Source organism: Pelecanus crispus, chromosome 1 (assembly GCF_030463565.1).
Source record: "Pelecanus crispus isolate bPelCri1 chromosome 1, bPelCri1.pri, whole genome shotgun sequence".
NCBI classification, from domain to species: Eukaryota; Metazoa; Chordata; class Aves; order Pelecaniformes; family Pelecanidae; genus Pelecanus; species Pelecanus crispus.
In genome coordinates this window covers 42,069,475-42,097,455 of record NC_134643.1, presented here as the reverse complement: position 1 = coordinate 42,097,455, position 27,981 = coordinate 42,069,475, and the positions used below count along the sequence as shown (strand labels likewise).

At 40.7% G+C, this 27,981-nt stretch overlaps 1 protein-coding gene across 1 annotated transcript in view; it reads right to left on the bottom strand.

Moving 5' to 3' along the window:
- Positions 1-27,981, bottom strand: part of TPH2 (tryptophan hydroxylase 2) — a 52,582-nt gene that overhangs the window by 13,570 nt on the left and 11,031 nt on the right. Inside the window, exons 6-8 of the mRNA XM_075716090.1 lie at positions 22,272-22,468; positions 20,350-20,485; positions 14,773-14,899 (exon numbers count right to left, since the gene is read on the bottom strand). Of these exons, the coding sequence (XP_075572205.1) occupies positions 14,773-14,899; positions 20,350-20,485; positions 22,272-22,468 (460 nt within the window). The remainder of the gene's footprint in view (positions 1-14,772; positions 14,900-20,349; positions 20,486-22,271; positions 22,469-27,981) is intronic.

Below are 27,981 nucleotides of genomic sequence, written 5' to 3'. Positions count from 1 at the left end.
AATGAGGTTTCCTTCAGGGATTTCAAAGTGTATATATTTAACAATGTTCTCCTTTTTCCCTCATCTGGCTGCTTTGCCTTCAGACCTTTCACTAAGGGTGAATGTTTGGAACAATGTCTTTATAAACATAAGTTTGAGTAGATGTGGTGCTGCTCATTAGAGCACTCGGGGATAGATGCACACCAGCCTTCGCATTTCTGTTGACAGCCATAGAACATGGTATCGCTACTTGCAAATTCCTCTAATGCAGAGGCTTGACGTACTCAGAGAAAGCATGCACTACAGTGAGCACAGGGGGGCTTAACCCCTTGTGCATACTTTGAAATTATATGTTTCTTTTTTCAGGAGTTTCTGGAGAAAAACTCATAATGGCAACCAAAATAAAATTTTCATCATGAGTTTGCAAGGAAGCAGAAAATGTACCTCAAGCAACACAATGCTATGGTGGTATCAGTAAGGAGGTAACTCTATACCTCCAACACTGGGGAGCCCAGCCAAGACAAGGCAATGTGTATGGCAGTTGCCTACCTTGCAGGTGCAATAAGTCTTCTGGAATAAGATCTGGAGGACATCCCTACAAACACCTTTGTGTCTCTTGAGAGAAGCATCTTTCTGTTGTTCATTCTCATGTGAAGGAGGCCTTCTTGCTACTCTGATGAGTGGGCAGACAGAAAGGAGGACGCGGCACTTCTGGGATCTTTCTGCTGCTGCCGCTCCAAAAGAAGTTAGTTTCCACAGAGTTGGAGCCACTGGATATCCCACTCCATGTTTGCATTACTCCTAAATAATCTGAATTTAGACTTGCTCTACCCAAAGATGATGTCTGTCCACCCCTCTCTTTGTCTCAGTTGAAAACCTTGGAGACCTTTGGAGCTGCAGAATCAGGAACCTCAACACTTGAACAGAAGGTGTTTCTGTGTAAAAGGCTGGTGTTTCCTGGCAAGGCAGCAGTTCCCCTCCACCAAAGCTAGTGGTCACAGTGTTGATGCGAAAAATCAATCCCACAAAAGCACATTTGCTTCAACTTGCTCAACACTGTCAGAGAAAGAACTCCTAGTTTTTTCAACATAATTAACTTACAGTGCTGAAGCTTAATATGCAGCCAAGGAGATGAGACCACTGAAACCATGAACTGCTGCTTAGATCATTTGTTGAACATAAGGCATTGAAGCCCTAATGCTTTACCCTTCCTATTTCCCCTTCCCTATCATTTGACTCTTATCTTGAACAACTTCTAAAACCTGGGGTTTTAAGGTTTATTAATTTCATATGGAGTTATTAAGAACAAATGATGTGCAATAATGAGCCATTCCCTTTCCACTTTATTTTACAAGATGTAATGTGAAATCATGTTCAACGCTCCCTACGGTAGCTGAAGTGAATATTTGCTCATTTCTTTTTCAAGCTGTTGCTTCAAATTTCAACCATCTAGAGATTTCACACAGTTAACATAAGAGGCACAGTCAGGTCTTTCAACATGTTAGCTGGGACTCCAAGAGATGGAGTCAAAGTCAAACTAAAGAGAAAAAAAAAAAAAAAGGTGACTAAACATACATCGCTGCTGTCCAGCCACACTCTTCAGTCTATGCTGCCTCATGTGACACACTTGATCCACCATGATCCTTCACAATTCACAGGCTGCAAGCAGGGACTGTCTTTAGGGCTCTGCCATTCCTGTTATCCAGATCTTCGTCCTGCTACTCTTTCAAATGAGGACTTTGCGTTAACAAAACCTATCAAAGCAAGAACAGTCCCGATTTTGTACACTACATGGGCAAGGGCTGGCACCGCAGAAGTGCTCCCTCAGCACTGTGGCTTATGCTACAGCTTGGAGAGTATGACTCCTCTAGCAAAGGGCCAGGGACTTGAACACTGTCAGGCTGGCATGACCCAAATGAGAGCAGAATTTGGAACAAATACACATACAAGACATCCATTTAGCTGTCCTTTGCCTGACAGCATTCCCATTTTACGGGGAGTCATATACCCTAGGACTGTTGCCCCAGTTGTGAACTGCATTGCTTAGAAGAATACCCAGAGAACAGACAAGAACAACCTCAGACACTTTTCTTCCTCCAGCATCCAGAGCCATCATTGCTACAAAAGCCCAGCTCTCACAACCCGTTTCCCACAGTTACCTGTAGACCTCGGCACTGGTCCAGCATAGTTTCCCCTTCTCTAAAAAGACCCACTTCCACTCCCCAGCAAGCACACTAAGAAGGAGACTCAGACAAGAAGGCATAAAGTTGCAGCACTCCCTGAAATACCAAGAAAACCTCTTCAGGCTGGGGAGGCAGAATCTGTCCTTTTGAATATGCTGCAGTGCTCTAAGGAAACTGCATAAGGGGAAAACGGTCACCAGAGTGTCTTCCACTTATCCTGGGAGAAGCTTTTGATAGACTGGTAAGGTAAATCCACAGATTAACAAGAAGCAAAGCTGCAGCAACAAATCACAGTACAGGCAATCCTCATTTTATAAGCACAGAGTTTACTGCATCACTGCCCTACGCCAGTCCACTGTCAGAATTACTTACTGTGGGCTGCAAGGCCTCTTTAATAACTATCCTTGGCCAGCCCAGAGACAGACCCCTAGTGTCCTCCCTAACAGCAATGCCCCTGGGGAAGGCACCAGGCACACGTGGTGCTTCTCATGATGCCAATCCCTGGAGCAGGCTGTGTCCCCCCTAATTGCCAGGCCAATTACTGCATATGGCACTTGCACTGCAGGGTGTGATGCAGAAGAGCCACTGAGCCTCCCATGACACATTAGCCAAGGAGGGGTATGAGGTTTTTGTGTACATGATCAGCAGCAAAAGTCCTAATGTATCTGCTAATAAGGGGAAGTCATATCTTCAGAAAGGGGAGCAGTCTCCTGGGGCTCGAAGGTTCTCAGAACCTTTGTGAGCCCTGAAATTGTGGGGGCAGAAACACACTGAAGAGACAGGGACAACTGGCCAGCGACATTTTAAAAGTCTTATTTCCAGGAAAAACTGCACTATTTCTTTGTAGTCATATCCATTTCAAATTTATTTCTGAGGAGCAAAAAAGGGTGGGACTTAATTCCAAAAATAACAGCATCCACACTGATTTTCTAAACATTAAAAAAAGAAAATTAAATTCTTGCACCTACTTACTGAAAACTGATTTAATAGCTAAGACTTGTTTTCAAACATCACAGTTTCCAACAGCAACACTGCATTTAAACTCAATATTCTTTTAATCACATAAATGCAGAGGGACTCCCAAAAGCTTTTGTGGCTCTTAACACATTTGCTTAACCTGCCTTGCAAAAAAACCCCAAAAAAAGATAGTAGGCATCAGCACAAAAGTGTAAGTTCTATTCATGTCAAGCTGACAGACAGATCAAAGAAGAAAAGTAGCTCAGGGAATTTTAAATATCTATTAATTTTGCTACTAAAAATATATCCCAATTGAAGATGTTTTTCACAGTCCCAAACAAAATCTTTTTCAAGTGTAGTTGAGCATCTCCTTGTAGCTCCCTGATTTTCAGCAGCGAGGGCATGTAAAATTAATCTATCATAACCACAGAGTAGTCAACTGAGTCACCATTGAGTTACCTGCCAGAGGACTGTAAACACAAAGCAAATCACATGAACATCTATTCAGCAAGGTGGAAAAAGTTATACTGAGCAAGTACCTGTGAGCAGAGAGATCACAGCTCTTCACTGTACCAAAGTCCAAAGGAATTTACAGTGGCTGTGGTCTAGGAGTGACTTACCAAACATGAAGATCACTCCAAAATGGTCACTAGCGATCAGGCTCCCACTGGATATGCAAGATTTCTGTGTTCATATAGGTCCTAAACTCATTGCAGACATATAATATGGATCTGTTCATAAGCTAATATGTTTATGCAAAGTTGAAAAATTAATCCTATAAAGGTGTTTACATTCTCAAAATGTAAAATGTCAAACTATAATTTTAGCCACTTTTATATAGTCAATCTATATAATTGTAACAGTTACAGCCTACTGATTCAAGGGAGGGAATAAAAACCTTTAGAGAAACAGTAGTATGTTTTATGGGGAAAAAAGGATAATCTGGGAGTACCCACTCTTTCCAGCATGTCTTGAAATCAAGTTCTGAGTTCAAACTGGTTTATCTAGCATTATTAGTAGACACCATCTTCATCAATGCCACAATGATGATCTATAGAAAGTTCTCTATAACGTACAGAAAATATAAAGCTTGCAGATGCTAAGTTTATTTTTTAATGAAAGTAAAAACTAGGAATCATTAAGGTTGGAAAAGATCTCTAAGATCACCAGTCCAACCATCAACCCAACAGCTGGAATCAAACCAAAACAACCAAAATTAACAGAGACAAGGCCCTTCTTTGTAAACTTTTATTTGGCTTCAACAATGCTCTCAGGTTTAGAGTATTTGCTTCAACATCATCAACAAATAAAAAACCCTTTATACAGTAATATCAGAAGGCCTGCCAGCTCTAAGAAGTAGCTAACAGAATTTGTTGCATGCTGTACCACGTGAGCTTGGTTTGGACAGAGAAAGAGACACAACTGCAAAACCATGTGTCCTCTGGAGTTGATTCTTTCCCTGCAGAAACGTATATTCCTAAATAACAGGTTTTGGCAAGTAAATGATTAACACTAATTTTACAGCAACAAATCCTACTTTCATTTGCATGTGTACAACCCTATTGACTTTTAGGAAACTGTATACATGGAAATGAAGGTAGTATTCAGCCCACAGACCTAAACTCATTGAAAGCAATGGCAAACCTCCGCTTGGCCTTCTGTAGTGTCAGAGTTGGACCTACAAATATATAATTAGACTATATTTACAAAATCATTATGGTAGATCACCCCAACATACCTCAGTTAAAAATAAATGAGACCATATTCCATCCAGCTCTTTGATGCCATTTGATAGAAAGATGACAACAGGCACAAGAACCAATTCCAAAGCTGCAGCATTAAGTAATTAAGCCCTAGGCATAGCTAGCTCTGTATGGATACCAGCCATATTTTGTCTGACTTGCATACTTTTATCTGTGCATACAAAGAAAATACCCAGGAACATGCTGGGTGAGAGAACTAGACTGAACACATGCAGTATGCTCAGTCCTTGAGCCAGTATTTAAAACAATTCAGATTAGTGCAGAGTTGTGAATATTAAGTTAGGATCTTTTCAGCTCTGTACAGACATGAATTTTAAGACTCTTTCCATAATATGATATTTGGGTTATGCATAGTAGCTACATGTATGAATGTCCCTTCTGGAAGCAAAATTATTTACTGAAATATTCCAGACAATAAAAAGATAAGTGCATGGTTTGAGGACTTTCTTCATTACGCATAATTGGTTTGGTTTCTGCCTAAAAGCAGAATCTCCTGGCTTGTTTTGTCCTGATGGGCCCACCAAGCCCCGAAAGGAGGGCCGGGTGTGCAGGGTTGCAGCCACGGTTGCACTGCGCAGTGCAGCAGGGTGCACGGATCCCTGAGCGAGGGGAACCTGGAGCTGGCCCACCCCAACAGCACTGCGGGTCGCAGCCAGTTACTGGGCAGGCTGCATTCAGGGAGCTGCTCCCAAGAGAACCCCACCTGCAGTCACCAAAACTTTTTTTGCACAGCACTCCTCAGCTGCTATGGCTCCATGGAAAGCATGGATAAAGCCAACTCCTCCACCTGTGCACCCACAGCACAGGCATTCCCTCGGTAGTGAGACCTAGACACTAGAGTTGCTGCTGGAGGATCTCCATGTCTTGTGCAAACGACTCACATAATTACCACACTATGTTACAGAATCTTACAGATTTAAGTATGTAAACAAGCACAACAGAAAAAGCAAGGAGCATTTTAAAATTTACTTTGTTAGTTTGCTTCGACACCTATATATTCCTCTGTGAATACTTCTTAATGTAGTATGGGATGTACTAAAGTACAGAAGTAAAGCTTTAGCAGTATAAGACCCCCTCAGTTCCGAACTGTACAGGAATGCATTTTACAAGTTAGTTTCACATGTATGTGCTATGACCAAAGAAAAGTAAGTGTAACAGTGTCAGTACCAGCTCTACACAGGGCCTAGGATTATCTCTTTTCTTTAATGTATCGGTGAAGTGTGTGTGTGTATATATATATATATATATATATATATATAAATAAAAAAAAAATAACATATGTATATCCCAGGTAGTTAGCAGTAGGACGAGAGGAAATGGCCTCAAGCTGCATCAGGAGAGGTTTAGATTGGATATTAGGAAAATTTACTTCACGGAAAGAGTGGTCAAACATTGGAACAAGCTGCCCAGAGAGGTGGTGGAGTCACCATCCCCGGAAGTGTTCAAAAAACGGGTAGACGTGGCACCTGGGGACATGGTTTAGTGGGCATGGTGGTGTCGGGTTGACAGTTAGACTGATGATTTTAGAGGTCCTTTCCAACCTTAATGATTCTATTCTAGTTTCACTTCATTAAAAAATAATCCATCCACCAAGCCAGGAAACATGAAATTACTACTCTAGCCTTAATTGGTTTAGTGGTGGACTTAGTAGTGTTAGGTTAATGGTTGGACTGGATGATCTTAAAGGTCTTTTCCAACCTAAATGATTCTATGATTCTATGAAAGCACAGGGCAGTCAGGAACAGCAGTAGCAATATATTCCAGACCTTTCCTCTACTGCTTTTTTTCCCCATTTTCTTTATTTAAACCTCTACTCCTGTAACTTATGTGCTTTGTAGTTGTTACCCAAAATGCTTGTGGCTATTGCTGTTTACTGGAAGCTTATACTGGGTCCTTTCTTTTGTCCCAGGTACATGCGTTCTATGAAAGACACTTTATGCCTTTTTGCTAATACATTTCCTACTCTAGGTCAAAAGAGAAAACAAATATGCAAAAACCACTACCAAAATTCATAGACTCCTTCCACCTGTTCCTCAGCCTATCTCAACTGGATCCAACACCAAAATGGTAGATGCTTGCCACTGTGTGCACTCCTAAATTACACATATTCTTCCTAAGCCCTTTTTTTGCGGCTCACTTTCATTACTGATGTAGCAGAGTGTGTACGTTCAGAGTGTGAGCTATTGAACTACCAGCAAAGATTACTATTGCAGAATCTGCAATTTTTTAATGAAAATGAAGTTGCTTCTGAAAATAAACAAACGTAATTAGCAAGCCAGTGCTGTGTGAAATTTGCACCATTCTCTTGTTAACCTATATGTCAAAATGTATTACTTGTGTACATGTACATTTGCATTTGCAGTTCAGTAACCTCACAGATTATGATCTAGCCACTTTTGGAAACATAATGCTACAAGAAATAAAAACAAATCCAGTGTCTGGCTGTAATTTGTTATTTTATTAGAGGCTTTTTCTTTAGTGTTTCTAACTGCTTATGGCTTGATCTTCATAAACTGCATCCTGTCTAAAAGCAGCTATATTATTTCTACAGCAAAATTTCTAATTCATTCCCTGCTCCCAATTAAGTCAAATTAGTTCTCTCTTACAACTAGCTGCTTCATTACAGGGTTGGGTCCAATCACACAAACATACAAGCATGTTACAGAACAACACTATTTCTAGTCACTTGTGAGTGTAAAATATTGTCTGTTAGGGCAATCTGAAATCCTCTCAAGAAGCAGGTCACTGACCTGACCAACTGGGCACCCTCATAGCAACAGCTGAACGCTCCTTCACATTCTTAACTTTGAGTGACACAGAAACATGAAATATTTCATTTCCAGATGTAACATGTCCTATGTTGACCTACTTAGCCCAGAAACTAGTTAAAGCAGGAGGTTTGTATTTAAAAATGTGTTGCAAACCAGTATTTTATACCACGCTCTACAAATAAAAAAAAATAAAAACCACCACAATCCCAACATCAGTAGTCCAGCTCCCCATCTTCACTGCAATGGATGACACACGATTTCTCCACCATCTAAGTTACTTCTCCCATCCCCTCGCAGAATTTGCAGCAGCAGAATCACCCATTTGTACCTTCTGCTGATCAGAAACTGCAGGGGCTCATATCATTGAATAGTGATGCTGGTTAATAAAGATGGATCCACTGAATCCTACTTCGCTCCTGTATGCAGCCCATTTCTCCCATGCCTAAGCAGCAAACCATGTCAGCTCTACAACATCAGGTCCACTCTTCCTGCCATGCAAAAGGCTCCCACTTCTATAGCAAGCACACCCAAAACTGGCCTAAGTCCACAATGCTGCTCTTAACCAAAACTCAGATTAGGGTTTGAACTGCTCATTTACCTGACTCCCCAGCCTGGTGACCGAGATACCCTCTCTCTTTCTTTTCCAGTTCTAGTTGGAAAGGTGGCAAGGGTTCAGGGAAGGAATAACATGCTCGAAGTTACAGAGCATCTTCCACATGATGAATAACTAAATAAATGACTGCTTTTCAATCCAGAAAGGAGACAACTAAGGGAGAAAATGAACAGTTCTGTAAAGTCATGATGGCATAGAGGAAGTGTGCAGGGATTATCTGATTGTCCTCTCTTCAAATACAAAAAGCTAGTAGGAATCAGGTTAAAAACAACAGAAGGAGATAGCTCATTGGACAGTGAATAGCTGAGCCATAGAACTCTTTGCCAAAGTTACTGCAGGTACTAAACAATCACATGTCTTCAAAGATAAACAGCTGTCTCTGGACACAAATCCATTCAGGATAATTAAATACATAGAAACCACATTTTGCTCAAGTTCCCCAAGTTTCTGAGTGGTCAGAAACTTGGAAAATATTTGAAAAGAATCAGATATGCTCATCCTGTTCTTACATCCTTCCTATGCAGCTATTTGTCACTGCACTTGGGCACAAGGCACCAGCCACATGGCCTGACCAGCACAACAATTCTTACAGATCCAATCCTGGAAAAAGACTCTCTCCAAACCCAGAACAAAGGCCTCAACAAACTGTCACAATTCCTGCAGAAAGCATTGAACATTTGCTCCCATTTCAGCAACAGAACTCTTCAAATTCTCCCCGTAGTAACTTCTCTGGAGTGCTAGCTTATTTTTATGTAGTACAGAGCCCTTTGGTTTTGAGCTACAAAGCTAGTTAGGTATCACTGCTGAGATTTTGTTCTTGTGCCATGAATCTCTGACGTGATAACCGTGAAAAAGCACTGTAGGGGAACACTGCAGTATTCTAAAATATTAAATATTGATCCCTGGAATCTACAAGGTTTTTTCCCCTTTAGTCCTGTTCTGTGATATATGTACTATCTTTTCTGCTTACCTATTTGATTACGCATACTGAAGGAAGGACTTGACATCAGTGCTTCAGCTACTTTATCAAAAAGTATTGCTGAAAGAAACCCTTAAAAATGTTCCTTTAGAACATTACAGAGAGCAAACCAAACAAATTAGGGCATGCTTTTAGAGCAGCAGTCAGTGTGCCCAGTAACACCTCACCAATCAAAGGAAAGTAATCTGTCAGTAAGTGACCCTTCTCTCCTGATTCAAACAGACCTGTATGACTTTGTAGTGATTAAGAAAGCCAAAAGGTTTCATCAGCTTTCTCTTCTGCTTCTTGTATCAGTTTCAGGTTTTGTACTTGGGCAATTTCCAAATACATCCACACATGGGTGTTTTTGCCTGGTCAAAGTCAAGAACAGAGACATAGCCCAGGCCATCTACTGATGAACAACATGGATCACAGTATTTCCAGTCTCATGCTGTGTGGCAGGACAATGTCTGGCTATAGTGATCCATCATACCTGATTTCAGCTTTATAGTCCTAGCTTTTATCCTAAGAATTAGTTCATCTTCCCTAAGTGACACACATCCCAAATCAGTCATTTCATATGTCTCCTGTAAGTCTGTCAAAATGTACTCAAGCAGTTTTTAAGTCATATTCACTCCAAGCTCTTCATGCTGCAGCTCCTTTATTCATTAACTACAGGCATAGCTGGAAGTGACTCCTTTGCAAGAAACTCCATTATGTCACCACTGGACTTAGGGTGCTCACCGTGCTCACTCTTGGCATTCATCACACAATCATGGCATGCAACTGGGACAGAGGAAAAAGGCTGAGCAGAGATTTGAATGTTAAACTTCAGTAGGCTCAGTGGGCTATAATACCACGTTTCAGTTGGCCAATACATAACTATTTTTATATGGCAGAATAGCTTCAGCAGGGGAGCTGATCACAGACTTACCACAGTGCTTAGTTCACTGTCTATCATTTTGCAAACATAAATGAGAAACATTCAAGCAGTCTTGTTTTTTCAGATGCACAGTGGGAATGTTCGAAAACTGAAATATTTTAATAGTTTTCTTCTCAGCTCCATTTGTTCATTCATGGAGGAAGACAGTAATCCAGTTCACAAGCTGTACTTATGGCCTAGCACTATCAATAGCCCCTCTGGGAAATCTAATCTGTTGTTTGTGAAGTTGAGACACTGCAACAGTCTGCTCTATCTAGTGAGACCACAGATGCTGTGTCTACCCGAAGTTACCAAATGCAATTCAGTCTTTATCTGCAATGCTCCTGTTTCTTCCATTCTGGTTATCTCCTCAGCAAACATAACATGTAATTGTCCTGAATTATGTGCCAGTTGTTCAGCGAGGGAGAAGAACTAGAATGAAGCCAACAAGACCAGATAACAAAGATCCTGAGAGAAGACAGGCAAGTAAGCTTACATGAATTACCACTGACTTGTCCCAGAGAGGTGGTTCTGAACATTATTTTTATCCCAGCGTATATATCTAAAATATTTTGTTTGTGATACATATACAGAAAAATTAAAGTAAGCTTTAGAAATAAACCCTTGGCCTCAGTCATCATCGAGGCAAAACATTTAGACCAAACATAATCGAAAACATTTATATTTATAACAAGCCTGAAATGCATTTACAAGACCTCATCATGCACAATTCCTTCAAATTCAGAAGTAACTCACTATTGTGATTTTCTGCCTAAAGGCTAGCAAAAACAAGATAAATTTCTTGATTTCTACTGTTCCACACTGTTAAAATACCAGAACAAATATCAAGAAAAATTAAAAGGTAACAAATTTTACAGTTCTAGAGAACTGAAGGTTTAAATGTAACTTCCAGTAAGAAACCACTGTGGGGAAAAAAAAACCCAACCTTACCTTGACTAATTAGTCCCTAATGGCCAAATTCTTTAAAGGTAAGATTTGATGATAAACTGCATACAAACCATAGACACTCTGCTAACCTCCTCTTTTCTGAAGCACCACCAGTTAACGTGCCCCTGAATTTTATATACACAAACACATCCTATACATACTGCATCATGAAGAGGCAACCTGAGCTGCACTGAAACAACTCTGCAGGAGCTGGGAGTCATTTCTGCCATTAGGAAGTGAGACAGGATCCTGTTTATCAGCTTGCAGCTTTACAAAGACAGCTGCTCTCTGGCTCCCAAGTCCACAAATTACAAGGCAATACTGGAATGTAAACCGAGGTATATTGTTTGCACAATTTTCCTGACAAAACCTTACGTTATGTGCTGTTAAATGTGTTGTAAATGATATATTATATAAACTAGTTGAAACACCTCACATCAAGTCCTCCCTTTGATTTGATAAGTAAGCAGAAAAGACAGTCTTTGTTTATTTTTGTACTATGTGCAAGTAGAAAGACCAGGCATGCTTGAAAAATCAACTTAAAAACATTTTTAGAAAGTCACAGAGAGTAGCACAAGCCATTAATGATGATAATAATTAGCACCCAGACATGCATGGCCAGTATCGTATTTCCTCAACGAGTAACCGCATTATACCACACTAGAAGCAAAAAAGCAGATTGTGCAAATATGTTGTTTTGTTTCAGTAATGTCTCTCTCAGTCACTTGTTTTTTCTGTCTTCCCTCCTTCTTACTCTCTTAAAATATTGTAAAGGAAACTGCATCTCTCAAAAAAACACTGCAAAGACAGTTGCTTGGCTCTTTCAATATTCCACTTCTCTTGGTAAGAATGCTTAAGTTTAAAAAGGAGCAGAAGCCTTTCCTTTCTCATTGCCCCAATCTGACTACCAGACTCAAACAAGAGAATGAGGGGAGCTGACATCCTTCCTTTTCAACCCTCTTACCCTGCAGCTGTCCTTCCCCCTCCAGCTGGCCAGCACCAGGGCCTCTGCAATGCTCTCCCATTTAATCCCTGCCCTCAGCAAGGCTGCACAGATGTGACTAATTGCAATTTAGCAAACACTTCTGCCCAGGGACCAGGCTCCAGCTTGCTCTACATCCACCATGTCAGCTCTGCAGGGACAAAAACATCAGCACGTTTCCTTTGCAGCTCAGGACTGATGGGGCACAAAAAGCAGATCTATCAAGGCTGATATGTGGTGGCTTTTGAAAGCAGAATGGAGCAAAGGATGATGAAGTCACCTGTAATAATTCTTCCCTTTCTGGTCTGAATTCCTAAGAGGCATCTTCCTTCTTCCTAAAGCCATTGTCCTCCCTGTAATGGCTCAGCTGTTAATGTCACTACCTTTTGAAACAGGTCATGCTAATGGCAAGCTTGCTTTGGGCATACTGCTTCAAGCTCATTAATATGCATGTTCTCTCTCCATTCATTTGTTTCTCTATTTACTTTGAAGTTGCCTCACTGGAACCTGCACTGCTTTTCTGTGTTAAGACTCTTGGCTGGCATTTCTCACCTCGCTGCATCTCTGGTTGTTATCTAGGATGGAAGTGGGACTGAATGTCGCAAAAGTCAGTTAATAGCACCTCAGGTGACATTTGGTGCTCAGCTGAATGAATTTCTTGGCCTCCTCACCCTCACTGCTGAGAGATGTTCTCTCTACTTGCTCTCAAGTTGACTGTTTACATTGCAAATTTTAGGGCAAGTAATGTCTCTCTGTTTGTCAAGCACCTGCCCCAGGGGAGTACAGCCCCTCACTGTGCTTCTACGAAAAATAACACCACCTGAGTTACCTTAAGTCTTTCTCTAAATGTCTCTTGCACCTGAAAGAGCTATTTCCAGCATGGGAGGAAAAATCAACTTTGACTCAGATATCAACTTCTCAGTGCAATAAGGGAAAGTGATTCAGCTGTCTTCTTTTATTTTTGGCTTTGTGATTCAGGAGCAGCTCATTGTTCGGATGACACAGTCAGTCATAACTGGGAACTTGTGTGAGGGGGAGGAGTAAAAGCATTTATGTAATATTCAGAGGTCACTTTATATTAATATCTCTCCCTAAACAGATCAGTCCCAACATTGTCCTCTGCAACAAGCCCATGTCATCCAAAGTTATTCTGGGGTGAAAGACTTGGACATACAGTTTTCCTCAAAGTACCTCAGGGACAGCCAGTTAGCTAGTTTCTCTTGAGGCTGCAGGTCGTGACAAGCTAGGTCTGCTTCCTACTAAGTCCCTTCCTCACAAATGTGCAGACACACACAACTTTCATGATTCTTCCATACAAACAACAGTTTCTTCTCAGTAGGCACTCATCAGAAAACCAAAGAACACACCCTGAAGCATGTGAGAGGAACTGGCCATGAGCAAGACATCGAGCCTGTCTAACTAAGGAGTGAGGCCCATTTGATTAAATAAATTTGGTGGCCACTTCTGGAGGGCTACAGGAGAAAAAGCTAACAAATGGGTACAAACTCCTTTTTTGGCAGATGGGACTCTAAACCACCACTAAGCCAGTGTATCAAAATTATTACAGTTTAATTGAACCTGGTTTCAATCTGCTTTCAACACTGTGTCCAACTTATTTCCAACCCCTTAGATCCTCACTGCACTTGTAGAAAAGCAGTAGTATGCTGGGTAAGATTTAAAGTAACCAATTCTTTTGCTGGTTGTCACAGAGTTTTTCACGAGATAAAGTATTTAAATATGGAGCTGTTTTTTAATACAATATAGTTCATGAAATTATTTGCAGCATTAGTTTTAACAGAATCCACAAAAGGAAGCATACAGTAAGTTAAAACAACTGAACAGAGAAAGTGGTATAGACCAGGGGTCACCAACCTGTGTCATGATGCAAAGGCCTGCATACGGGTTATTTGGCAATGGCAATACAGCAGGGCGGACAGGCGGGCGGGAGCTGAGAGACCTGGCAACTTGACAGGGCCCTTCAGTGTAACCTGAGGGTCCCTCACACAAGGGCCAAGAAGGCTCCAGTTGGGTGATCAGTAGCATCTAACATCTTTAACACACAGCCTCTCCCAGTTCACACTATCTACTGGCATGTGCCTCATTTGATGCAACATGAAATCCATCTCACAGCCACTGGCTGAGGCACTTGACCTAGGTCTACATCTACTACTGCTGCACAGCCTTGTCTTTGTAAGTACATATTCTACAACAGGAGCAGTAGCAAGGATGCAACAACATCTCAAAATCCATCACACACTACAAAACAGTGAACAACTGCAAAACAGAACAATGAGTACACAAATAGCATTGCTAAGAGCCAAACTGGCCACCTGCGGAGGAGCTAACAGTGTAGAGCTGAGAGCACACACCAAAATATTGGGGGTTTGGTTCTTTTTTTTTAAAATTACCTTGCTTACTTGTTTTCAGCACCTTAAAGTATACAAAATCCATCTCAGCTAGTCCTGAAAATTGGTGGCTATTGCACATAAGAAGTAAAACTGACTACCTGAAGACTAGTGGGTTCAGCCTTGCTCTTACTAAAAACAGTGGAAAAATACCTAAAGCTCTGTGATTGTCACATCATAGTCATCTGCAACCTGAAAATGCAGTCAGCTCTAATAAGACAATGCACGTCACTTCATCAACCAAAGAGGAGGACAGATGAGAGAGCATGCCACAAAAAGATTTTGACTCACAGTGGCTAATTTCTGAACATCTTCATCAGATGCTCCCAGTGAAGCAAGTCCTATCTCTTGTGAAAACTGTGCAAACTTGGGATCAGCAAGTAGAGGCACATGTCCCAACAGTTCATGGCACGTATCCCTAAGGGAATGGAAATGAAAACAGAGTCATTACAGAAATTAATTCCATAATCATGCCATAAGTAATTTAACATAGGCCATTTTACACAGATCTGACCTCTACTTCAAAAGTTTTACCATGAAACATGCTTTTACAGAATAGTTGTTCTTCCCTGTGTATGGTTCTGTAGAAACATACAGGTTTGCTTCTATTAAATGCGTTATATGTCATTTAACCCCACCTGTTCCATGACTTCCCCATCATTTCCAGATTGAGTGGGAGGGCCTGATCACTGCTTTCTTCCAGGCTTAGTATCATGAAGACTGAACTGCCCAAAGGAAAGCCAGATGTCTCACAAGTAGTTTTCAGCATTTCTCTCCACATGAATCAAGTTCAAAATCCAACACATTCCTTCTTCCTCTTCTCCATTCCCCTTTCCGCACCTGGGTACAGCTCCACAACCAAACATTTTGCCACGTGCCACTAGAAATTCAGGGCAATATTTACAGAGGTTTCTGTGTGCTTAATTTCTCATTTAGTTCTGACCTCCTACTGCAATTACTGGGTACTTTTGTTACATGGTCCACTTTTCACTAAGCAGATTTCAGAAAAAGCAGAGAACTCGAATCATTTTAGAAAGAACTACTGTCCGCACCTGTAAGTGTATTATTAGTCACGACAAAGTGCAGATATAAGTGTACAAAAAACTGCAAGCCAACCTAACGAAAGTGCACATGCATCATCTACAAAAGCTCTCAAACAATTCTGAAAGTTTTTGTGCATTTGTTCACAGATAATAATGGACTTGGTAGTAAAGTTCACTTTAAAAATCAGATCTGACATTTCCTTTGCTTTTGTCTCTTCAAAGACATTTCTCGCTTTTTTTTTTTTTTTGCTAAGCTGTGAACAAATGTTTTAAAGGCAGGGAGAAAACATCAAGTTTTCTGCCTTCTATCCAAAATCATCCAATTTGTCTTTTATAAACTATTTTTGTTTGAAAAGACACAGAACCTGACACTTCAGATAAATCATGAACAGAAAAACAACCCTCTATATAATTTAAAGTCTCCTTACTCAGTACTCTTCACCAAGAAGACCGTGCCAACTGTGTCTACGTAGATAGTTATGGTTTCTGAATGCATGCAAATGAAGATTAGCATTTTTGGCATTCCTAGTTTGCCTCACCAAAAGCGTATTAAATATAGTTCCAATATTGAAGGGTTACATACAAGCCTCTCTTCTCAGCCCAGATGGCCTCTCTGACAGATGCTTACCAACATTTGCTCATGTTATATTCACACTTTTTGGTGAGACAAGCACTGCTCTGAAGTTATGCATGACAAGTTTGAGCCAAACTCATATATGAGTAATTCACTCAACCGTACAGAGGAATTACCAAATCTCATTTCTCTTCCTTCCTAGACATACATATTTCCCAAAGAAGCAGGGAAGGTAAACAGATACTCTTGTGCCTGACATGATAAAACGAACATGGTCCATGGACATTGACTAGAGATTCATTTGTAGCAATACAGGCTGAGTGCTCAAGTTTACTGTGCGCCAGTATTTTTAGTCAACATCGAAGTATGTTTGATAGATACAGCTGGCTAACAACAGTATCAGACATCATACTTACATAAATAAAATTGTTTGCTTTTGTTTTCCACTGCCTGGTAAAGCTTGTCCTTCCTCATGAAAGTCAGATCTTTCCTCCCTTGTTTCTACATCATTGCATGTCCTTTCAGAGCCTGGGAAATTCCCAATTTCTTCCAAAGCAGCCGGTAAGAAGGCTTTCCTTTTATGATCTCCAATCCCCTTTGGTGACGCTCTGTCTTGCAAGATGATCAAAGTTCCCTACCACAAGACCCATAGCTTAGATACTACTCCATTCCCCACTGGAGCTCAGACTTGAAAAATTGGCTAGCTCTGCATGGTATCCATCTCTTTGTTCAGGAGATGGTTTGAATCACTTCAGTGTATAATCAAAGGTTAACGACCCTTCCTTATTTATTCCGTTCCAGTCACAACAATTTCTTCTGTCATCTCCTAAAAGGTTTAGCTTGCTAACAATACGAAGGACAGCAGGGAAATGGAGTTTGCAGTCTGACAGATACACCCAGAGAATTCCCAGTACCAAACAATTCTCTGGAGGAACCCAACTCCTCTAACCATCACCTTCCAACACAGAAACGGGCCACAAAGCCCATTCTCTGGAAGTCCAGAGCTCTAACTCCACTTTCCATCTTCACTGGAGAAATCAACACTGATTGCTGAGCACTTCACCTATGCTGCACTGCATCAGTCCAGATATATTTAAGGTAACTTCATATCAGTAGTTCAAATAACAAGAGCAAAGAAGTTATAGTGGGACTGGCTTCAAGTAAGTGCGCTTGTCTCCAGGCAGGCTGCTACAGCAGCATCACCACTATTAGTAGATGAGTGAGTGTCTACATCTCTATTTTCCTGTGCTGAGGTAAAAACTCCCAGAAACAAATACGTGAAGAAGTGTTATTTGTATTGCTGCACCGGGACACAGGCTCTTTGTGTCACTTCCATCCTTGCAGACAAAACGAGGACAAAGCCTAGCCCCATTAACTTGTCTCTCCTGGCAAGAGGAGGAAGAGGATGAGGAGGCAGAAGATATTTCTCTCATTCCTTTACCTTTCAGATTCTTCCATTAAAACTATGCAAAGTAGTATTTTGAACGTGCAGTTATAAAGAGAGGAGCTTGAAACAAAAACATATGAACAAAAAAGAAAAAAAAAAAAAATCAAATCTTCCAAGCAGAACCATGAACCAGCTTTTGGGATTGTCATTGGAGTCTCTTAGATTTCCCTGTCAGTCTGGCCCTTTATAGATAGACTAAACAATATAATTCTTTGCTTAACTACCAAGGCTTGATTCTTTTGTTTTGTTTTATTCAGAAAATAATTAAGTTCCTTTAATTTATTCACACACATTGCTCAAAGAAAATAAGATTTTTGTAATGCACTTTTCACAGCAAAAGATTTTTCTTGGAGTAAATTACTTAGCAGAGCAGAGGAAATCTATATAGCTCTGTGAATGTAGTAGACACATAATGAAACTCGGGAAGAAATGTTTTAAAATGCATATAGTAGTGATACAGATCAAACCAAATGAACTCTCTAATTTGTATCTAGCTCTATAGCCTGGGTGTTAAATCTGATGGAAAGCCCACTGAAGTCAAAGTGAGTCTTTTTACCAGGTTTATATCATTGAAAATGTAACATTCAGCAAGCCAGGGACCCGCAGCAAACCTCATTATGGCCCCATATATCAACCAGCAGATCTCAGGGCATTGCAGCTACTGCAGAAGATGAAGAGCTGTCCCCACTCAAGTTAGTTTAGTTTTGATGATTACAAAAAAGGCAAGATTTCACTCTACACTTCTGATAACACTTACTAAATGCTCTACCTAATGAAAACTTTTAAACACATTTTAAAAAGGATTTTCAAAATTTTCCTATGGAGTTCCTGATAGTACAAATTATTTAATTCATGTGGTTTCTGAACAAGTAGGTCTGCAGGAATAGAGTAGCATCATTAGAAAATGACAACCGAACTCCCCTGTTAGTCATATTTAGAGCTGTTAAAACCATAACCTGGATTTTTAAGTTCAGCCCAAATGAGGGATAACAATCTTCATTCTAATTGAACTAGTATTACTACTTAGTGACTTTCCAGACACCATGACCAGAAAGGTTACAAAAAAGTAGTTGCCATTAGTACTAAGGATCAGCTATGATACACTGAGTAATTCTGAATGTAAGCAGCATCCTGAAAACTACAAGGGTCTCAAATATACAAAGCAACAAACCAGAGAACATCAGCAAAACCATAGATGCACTGAATTGTTTCCTGGAAGATGTTCCTTCCTTTGTTCCTGTTGGAGTTATGTACCCAAATCCCCTATCAACAGATGAAAATGTTCCCCTAGTTTGTATTAAGTTAATAAATGTCATTATTCTTTCACTGAGCATTGGCAGGTGCAGCAGTCTGAGACTTCCCACAGGACTGGAAATCTTTGGTGCAAAACCTGGTACTTCCTAAGTATAATTTCTTTTTTTTGAAATATCTACAGATATTTTCAGACAGACCAGAAGTCCAGCATCGTATTTTCAAGCCCTTCTTTCAGGATTCTACATTGTAGCAATCTGCCTACAAATTTAAGAGATTAAAGTTCTAATTACAGAGCTTACAAAAGTGAGTGAATTCCTTCAGAGATTACCACCTCTTTACCAATAAAAACATGCACACAAAACTAGCCTCATAGCATTTTAGCAAATACTTTGCCCAGTTCACATGCTAAGGAAAAGAGGAAGTAGATATGTGTGTAACAGCACCACCTGGTGACTCCTGCCAGAATAATGTTAGAGCATTTTTAGGACAGCTTAATCCGTGGTGCCATTAATCCTTTCATATCCAAAAATATTATTCCATGGTTTCAGCAGTCTATTCATGAAATCAAAGTTAGGCATGGGTCCAAGTGTTTACAGGACTGGAGCCGAATATATATATGTGAACCCTTTGTGTAAATTTTGGCAAAAATAAAATACACCAAAATAGTACAAGCTGAATAAACAACAGTTACAATTTCATGCTAACCACCTGATGACTGATGCACTGCAAAAAAGTCATTCCTGTGGTTACAGGATCAGTGGATGCCTTTGGTGAAACTACCTCCATATTATCTAACTGACATGTATTGTTCTGTTACTACTGCACAGAGCACACCATATATAATAGAAGACAAGAACTACAATCGCTTCGATCTTTTTTCCCCCCACTTTTCATCAAGAGACCAAATGCCAAAATATTTCATCCAAACTCGCAATATTCTGTTTTGGAAAAGCTGTAATGCTGTCCCGTGAAAGTCATAATTAAAGCGTCTCTTATTTCTATCATGTTCCCTGTAACCGGCTTCGTATCTAACGTCCTCTCTGGGGGAAGAGAACAGTGCCTCGTGACTTTTTTGCATTGTGTTATAGGAGAGAAATGAAGTTCAGCTGTGGAGTCTAGCCCAAAAAAGATAAATGAGGACATAAGAAGACCAAATTATAATTCTGAAAGCAATTTTTTTTCAAGGGATTCAGGGCTTTTTTCCCAGCTTCTTTCCTTAGTTGTCCACCAGAAAATAAAATTTTTGATAACTTTTTCAAAATATTTAGTTGAAAACTCCATTTTCCACTGAAAAATAACCCAGATAGACAGATAGAATTTTTTGACCCACCATATAAATAGCCTAGTTATTTAAGAAAAGTAAAAAGTCCAAAAGAAGCCTTTAAATTAAATTCTGGCTTACTAATGTGAAGGGTTTTGTCATCAATGGTGTAACTAGATTTTTAACTTTGTGGGAAGGTTCCTCTTTTCGATCTTGGCAAATTCAATTGGGTCTTTTAACAATCCAGTGATCATACTTTTTCAGCACTAAAGTACATGTAGCAACTTACGGTTCTGGTGTGTAGAGAGGATCTGAGCCATGTCGTATGTACTGAGTACAGTGAAAAACTCGATAGGCTAAGCCAGCTAAAAAATCTCGGGGAGATAGGTATCCAGCAACTGGTCTCACTGTGAAGCCAGACCTTTCTGAAAGTAAAGGAGATAATAGAAGACCATATTACATATCCCTATATCCATTTCTGAGGACAGATAATGATCTATAGTTAATTATTCTACTAGAAGCATGACACAGAGAGTAGCTTGGTTGAAGATCACCACACATCATTTTCACCTATTACGTACAAGAACTCTTTTGCATTGCTAGCATATGTTTAATGAAAACAGCTTAAGGTATTTCAAAGTTTATTTTAATACCTTTGCCTAGAAAAGATGGTAAGGTGCCATAAGTGATGTTCTCAAATCACCAAGTACCTGATTTTCATGTCTAGTACCAAACAGGAGAGAAGTTTCTAAAACAGAAGATGACTTCCATAAAATACATTAAAAACTAACAGAACAGAATAGCATTAAATCAAATCTGTCCTTATTTTTACAGAGAAAATACCATTTGTGACAGTAAAACACCGACTTTCACCGTTGAGGTCCTTATTTAACAAAGTGTTCCTTTGTCAGATTAGCCCCAGTGGGGAATTATTTCAGACTCAGTGACTTCGAAAACGACATTTCTCTCCCAAATTCATTCTTTACTCTTTCCAAGTGTTTACAGGAGAATGTTCCAAGTTTTTTTTCAACAGACTCTACCATTGCTGTGTGTAGTCTGAAAACATATTTCTGAAAGAAGTGTGAAGTTTTGGGTTTCTAGTTAGGGAGAAAGAACCTCTACACTTTGGCATCAATCCTTAGAGACCATAACAGATGAGAGACCCAGAAGGACACAACCAAATTCAGAGTGATGAGTCAGTTATTAGTAAATGCAGGTGTTTCACAAACGAGTTACAGATGAAGCAGGGACTGGGAAAAGTAAGCCTTTCATTACAAATTTTGTATTTCTCTTAGTTAAAAAATTTTCCATGCACATTTGGGACAAAACACATTGCTATTTTTTCTCATAATACTTAACAGCACATAACATTTTTTCTAAACAGCTGTCTTTATAACATTTTAGTTCCTGACCTCCAGAAGCTCCTGAGCAGGAGGATTAAGGAACAAGTATATGTATCTGAAAGGACCCCTGAGGAGAAGAGAAAATCTTAACTGAACTCTTTGGCAGCTTTTCCTCTAGAGTTAAAAACTGCAGGTTCACGTCTGCCACTCCTCCTTCCGTATGGGATACATTTCCATTACAGGTTAAAAAGAAGGGTATTTTCAAACTTAAATATGTAATATCCTGACCCCTTAAAAAATAACATGAAACCGAAGTACCAGATTACCTATGGAGTCCCACTGAGTTTTTTCAACATACAAATATAATGACTAGCTTCATGAGGTCTTGGGCACTCAGGAAAGCCACATAGTCATCAGGCTGTACAACAATGTGCCACACCTGCTCTCCTCTTTAAATTCAGTTGTCTTGGCATTTTATTCCCTCTTTTACCTGCCTGGATATTTGCGGGATGCCCACTGTGGTTATCAGAACAGCCACCCTGTGGCAATGAAAAGAGCAGAGCTAACTGCTCTTTCTTTTTGTTGTGCTGAAGGACTTTTCTGCCTGTGCAAGATAACGTCTCATGATAGGTGTTCAGCTGTTTAATTCCTCTCAGCTTCATACTTGCAGATACATATATACAACTGTCTTGACTCAACAAACTCTCAGCCATGGAGAATGTCAAAAACAGAATAATACTTCAGACTAAACCAAAGTCCACTGACAAAGCTGGGAGTCTTTTCATTCAATGTGCTTTGTATTTTGTACTAACAGAAAAGAGTGTTTTCATGAAACTGTATTTATTGACAAACCAAATATGAATCCCACCTTTAAGAAAAATAGAAACATCTTCCAGCTGAGGCACATTATCCTCTCTATATCCACAGTACTTGGTCAGCAGAGGGAAGTTTTTTAAATATTCACGACAAGCATGGGTAGGATAGAGTTTACTGAGTTCCCTAAATACCACACCCCATGTTTTAATTTCTTCAGCTGTGTACTCCACTCTGGGAATGGGTTGACCACTGTGAAAAATAAAATAATACAAAATACATTTGAATACAACCAGATTCAAGACAGACTCTGGATGGCAAAACTTCTGTGAAAAGTCTTATTTAAATAAATAAAGGCAGACAGAGCCTATTAAAACTATAAAAAAATGTTTTAAAATGACAACTAGATGCTTTTTTTTCTTAGACTTTCTTCTTGATGTTACATTGTACATATTACATTTATTTCTTAAGAACTGTATTTCTTATTAAGCAATGAGATGATTTCTTAAACTTTGTACATATCATAGTAGAAAGATGGATTTCTTATATGCCATAGAATCATTTAGGTTTAAAAGACCTTTAAGATCATTGAGTCCAACCATAAACCTAACACTGCCAACTCCACCACTAAACCATGTCCCTAAGCACCACATCTACATGTCTTTTAAATACCTTCAGGGATGGGGACTCAACCACATCCCTGGGCAGCCTGTTCCAATGCTCAACAACCCTTTTGGTGAAGAAATTTTTCCTAATATCCATTCTAAACCTCCCCTGGCGCAACTTGAGGCCGTTTCCTCTCATCCTATCACCTGCTGCTTTGGAAAAGAGACCAACACCCACCTTTCAGGTAGTTGTAGAGAGTGGTAAGGTCTCCCCTGAGCCTCCTTTTCTCCAGACTAAACAACCCCAGTTCCCTCAGCTGCTCCTCATAAGACTTGTGCGCTAGACCCTTCACCACCTTCATTGCCCTTCTTTGGATGCACTCCAGCATGCCATGTTCCTATACCAGAGTAATATTTCTCCATTTATTGCCACTGATGCCTTTGCAAGTGGTTAGCTGAAGATCCTGATTCAGTCTACTTGCAGATTCAGTAAGACCATCAGCAGACCACATGCTCTACGCATTGTTTAAAATATATAATATTCACACAGCATCATTACCTAGCATTTTACAAAGTGAAGATCAGACAATGACACAGATTTTTAGAAATGTGTGGATCCAATTCAAATATATATATTTATTGTTTAGACTGTTGCTTACATGTGCAGATATGCTTGGAACCCCAAATCCATGCAGGACTACATCATGAGGAAGCTCACCTCAGAGCCAAGAGCCTAGCATAGGTGAAACTAAGCTTCTAAATACATCTCCCTTTTTTCTTTCTGCACCATTCCTCGGCCTCCTCCCCCTCACACAAATGCACAGAAATTGCAAAGCAGGAGCCTTCCCAGGGTACTGCTGATCTGTTTCTGACATCCAAGATTTCCCTTGAGTGGTTACGCCTAATTCAAAACTGACTGACAGTGTGAAGATTATGAAGGGCTCCTTCCAGTTTGCACTGCCTTGTATTTAGCTGTAAGAAACTTCCCATGCCACGGTCATGGGCTATCACCTCACGTTATGAATTCCCCCTAGAAACTTTATAATCTTTCTCTGGATTTAATGTTCACAATCTATAGTGTGTAATCTGTGCAGTCTGCCTTCTCCTCACGTATCCTCGTTTCCCACACTGTAACGAAGTATAGATTGGCAAAGGGATTCACAGGATCCCCTTCCACCCCATCAGTCCTTATCTCCCACTCCCATGCCACAGGGCTGGCAAGGTGGGCACTCCCAGCCCAGTGCCGCAGCTTCCCCAGCGTCGCAGGCAGCAGCTGAACAGGCGTATCGGGCACAAGGAATCTTACTGCAGCAGAATTGCAGCGCTGCGCTTTTGCTGGGCGTTGGCTCTCCATCTTGGCTGTCGCCGGGTTCATAGTGCTGCCTTCACCATATGAGGTAACAAGGAATGAGCCCTCGTGTCACATGTGATTGCTGCTATGCAGTCCCTACATGCACAAGAGAAGAGCATCCACCCTACATGCATTGTGGTTGTCCCCTCATCTTTATTGAAAAATTAGTATTTAATCACCTTGCCTTTCACTGTATCAAAGTATTTTGATCCATGGCAGTTATCTGTCAGCCAAAGGCCACTTTATATGAGGTACTCATACTTGTTAAGGACTCACTGAACATCCAATACATCCGCTAGTTCCCCTTCAGCTACTCTTTTGCAGACATGACAAGAATTGCAACACATTTAGTGAAGCATTTCTCATCAACAGAAGCTGCACTGGATTCGTGCTCATTCTGCAGTGGGAGCCAGTCCTTCAGGTCTAGTATCTGTCTTTACCTTTACACTTTATCAGCCTTAAGCTGCCTGCCAGCTCGCAGAAAGCTTAACACAGCTATTCTAAATTGTACCATACATGACAGATACAAGCAGGTTGCTACTCCATCCACCTGGGGTTGCCAGAATACTGTGCAGTAGCCTCCTCCTTCTTCCTTAGACCTGACCTCTACTACAGATACTGCCAGTACGGGTCAGCACTGGCCCAGCAAAGCTGAAGAAATCTGTGCACCAGTGGAAAAACTCAGAATCATAGAATCATAGAATTGTTTAGGTTGGAAAAGACCTTTAAGATCATCCAGTCCAACCATTAACCTAACTCTACCAAGTCCATCACTAAACCAATTAAGGCTAGAGTATAATTCATTTCATGTTTCCTGGCTTGGTGGATGGATTATTTTTTTAATGAAAGTAAAAACTAGGAATCATTAAGGTTGGAAAGGACCTCTAAAATCATCAGTCTAACTGTCAACCCAACACCACCATGACTACTAAACCATGTCCCCAAGTGCCACATCTACACATTTCTTGAACGCTTCCAGGGATGGGGACTCCACCACCTCTCTGGGCAGCCTCTTCCAATGCTTGACTACCCTTTCTGTGAAGAAAATTTTCCTAATATCCCATCTAAACCTCCCGTGGCACAGCTTGAGCCCATTTCCTCTCGTCCTATCGCTAGCTACTTGGGAGATCAGACCAACACCCACCTCACTACAACCTCCTTTCAGGTAGTTGTAGAGAGCGATAAGGTCTCCCCTCAGCCTCCTTTCTCCAGACTAAACAACCCCAGTTCCCTCAGCCGCTCCTCATAAGGCCTGTGCTCCAGAGCCTTCACCAGCTTCGTTGACCTTCTCTGGACATGCTCCAGCAACTCAATGCCCTTCTTGTATTGAGGGGCCCAAAACTGAACACAGTATTCCAGGTATGGCCTCACCAATGCCGAGTACAAGGGAACAATCACTTCCCTGCTCCTGCTGGCCACACTATTCCTGACACAAGCCAGGATGCTGTTGGCCTTCTTGGCCACCTGGGCACACTGCTGGCTCATGTTCAGCCGGCTGTCTACCAACGCCCTCAGGTCCTTTTCGGCCAGGCAGCTTTCCAGCCACTCTTCCCCAAGCCTGTAGTGTTGCATGGGGCTGTTGTGACCCAAGTGCAGGACCCGGCACTTGGCCTTGTTGAATCTCATACAGTTGGCCTCAGCCCATCGATCCAGCCTGTCCAGATCCCTCTGTAGGGCCATCCTACCCTCAAGCAGATCGACATTGCTGCCCAATTTGGTGTCATCTGCAAACTTACTGAGGGCACACTCAATCCCCTCATCCCAATCATTGATAAAGACATTAAACAAGACTGGCCACAAAACTGAGCCCTGGGGAACACCACTCGTGACCGGTCGCCAACTGAATTTAACTCCGTTCACCACAAAGGTTTCTATTTAGCCTATCACTAGAGAGGTATAAACACAATCAAGGATCTGAAGCTTGTTCACTGCTCACTAAAAGGTTTATAACTTAGTTATTGTTTCAATTAATTCATTAGTACTGAAGTAAGGTTCACTGAACATTAATTCCTTAATTGGATTTATGCCTAGGAGAGCTGATCTTATTTCCAGCTGATCATGATACTGCTTTCTTTATCAAGAGGATCAAGGCAGCCAGACTTGAGGGAAGACCTATGCCTTTCTCACTCAGCTCTGCAAATCTCATTTTTCTCACCCTCTTACTTCAACAAGCAAGACCCACCTTCCACTCAAACCTTTCCATAAATCACAGGAATGGCCAGCCTGCATAGACAGTTTTCTTGTGGCTGAGTAAGATGACTATACAAACTAACCTATACTGATTTTTTATTTCCCTTTATTAAAATAGGGTCTTTCCATTTTGCCATGGTCATGAGCTGTCAACTCATGTTACGAATTCCCTCTTAAACCTTGTATTTTTCCTCCAGATTTAATTTTCTCAACACTTTTGCAATCCCTGATCAGTCTCAAAGGACTAATTAGCAAGATTAACACTTTTTCACTATCTTTAGAATAGAACCTAAGTGAATGAGGGAGGAATTTTTTTTTTTATTCCATACAGCTGATTTTCACTGCTGTGCTCTATTAACATGTCTTCCCCTTTAACACCCAGCACCAGCAAATATCTGCTCCTCCAAGTTCACTTCTTAGTGTTTTTCTCTCTCTCCACTACAGAGGCCTCTTTATGTTCAAGCAATGCAGAACATCTACCACTACAGAACAGTAGCAATCCATAAAGGAAATGCTGATCTGGGATTTTCAACTCAACAATTTTTTTACAGAGCCAATTCCTTGCAGCCGAATTTCTTTGTTATTTTTTTAAGGAAACAAGTGTGGGTTTTTTTTTTTTTTTTACACTGGAAAAATGAAAAGTAGAAATGCATCAAGCCTCAGTAAATGATTAATTAGGAAGGTCACTTACCTGGAAGACACTGAGAGGTTCAAGACAATGCTCTGAATTTATTCCTGAGGGAAGCAGTCCTTACAACAGAGCTGTTCTTTTTGTATAAATAAGTAAATAGTCATTAGACCATACAAGAGAGTGTGATGAGACTGCAACATAGTGTCGACACACCTATATTAATTCTGAGCTCCCCAGCACAGGCAGCAGAAACAGCTTAGCTGTAGCAGCGTGGAGTCCTCCCTGAGCTGATTTGCCTGTCCTCAGCGTGGCTTAGGCTGAGCTGCAGGGATGCTGAGGGTAAATGTCTGCCTGGGCTGTCTCTACAGGCATACCCAGAGACAGACTGACTGTACAGCCCAGTAGATATGGCACATCCCTGGTGTTAAGATAACCACTGCAGCAGACCTGAGGAGCATGAATGAGATTTTGCCACATCTTAGGTAACTGCCCTAATCACTGGCCTCCCAGCTATTTTGTGGTCCCAACTAAAAATACATGAAGCATCTTGTTTTCCCTCTGCTGACAATAGGAAGAGTTTGAAAACTTTTTAAGGTTTTAAAGATCAGTGGGATGAAGGAGTACTTCTGAGCGGCTTTGCTGAAGTACAAGATCTGGTCATCAAATAACCTCTGGTTTGGGTTGTTTGATTTTTGTAATGTGCCTGCAGAAACAGTTCTCGAGCCTTCAAAATCTAAAGAAGGAAAAGATGTTTCCTTTCCTTTATCTGTTTTTCTGGGAATATGCAGGATTACTTTACATGATTTTTGTGAAAAGACATTTCTCACTGGTTTCAGGGAAAAAAATAAAACTTTGTAGCAGAAGACTGACCACTGCTTAGTGGGCCAGAAGCATGATCTTTCCAGCATTTAGGCAGCTGAGAGGGAGAAGGGAGGAAGGTATTTCCAGCAACTTAGCAGCTGGGAAATGCATGGCACTACTGTTACCA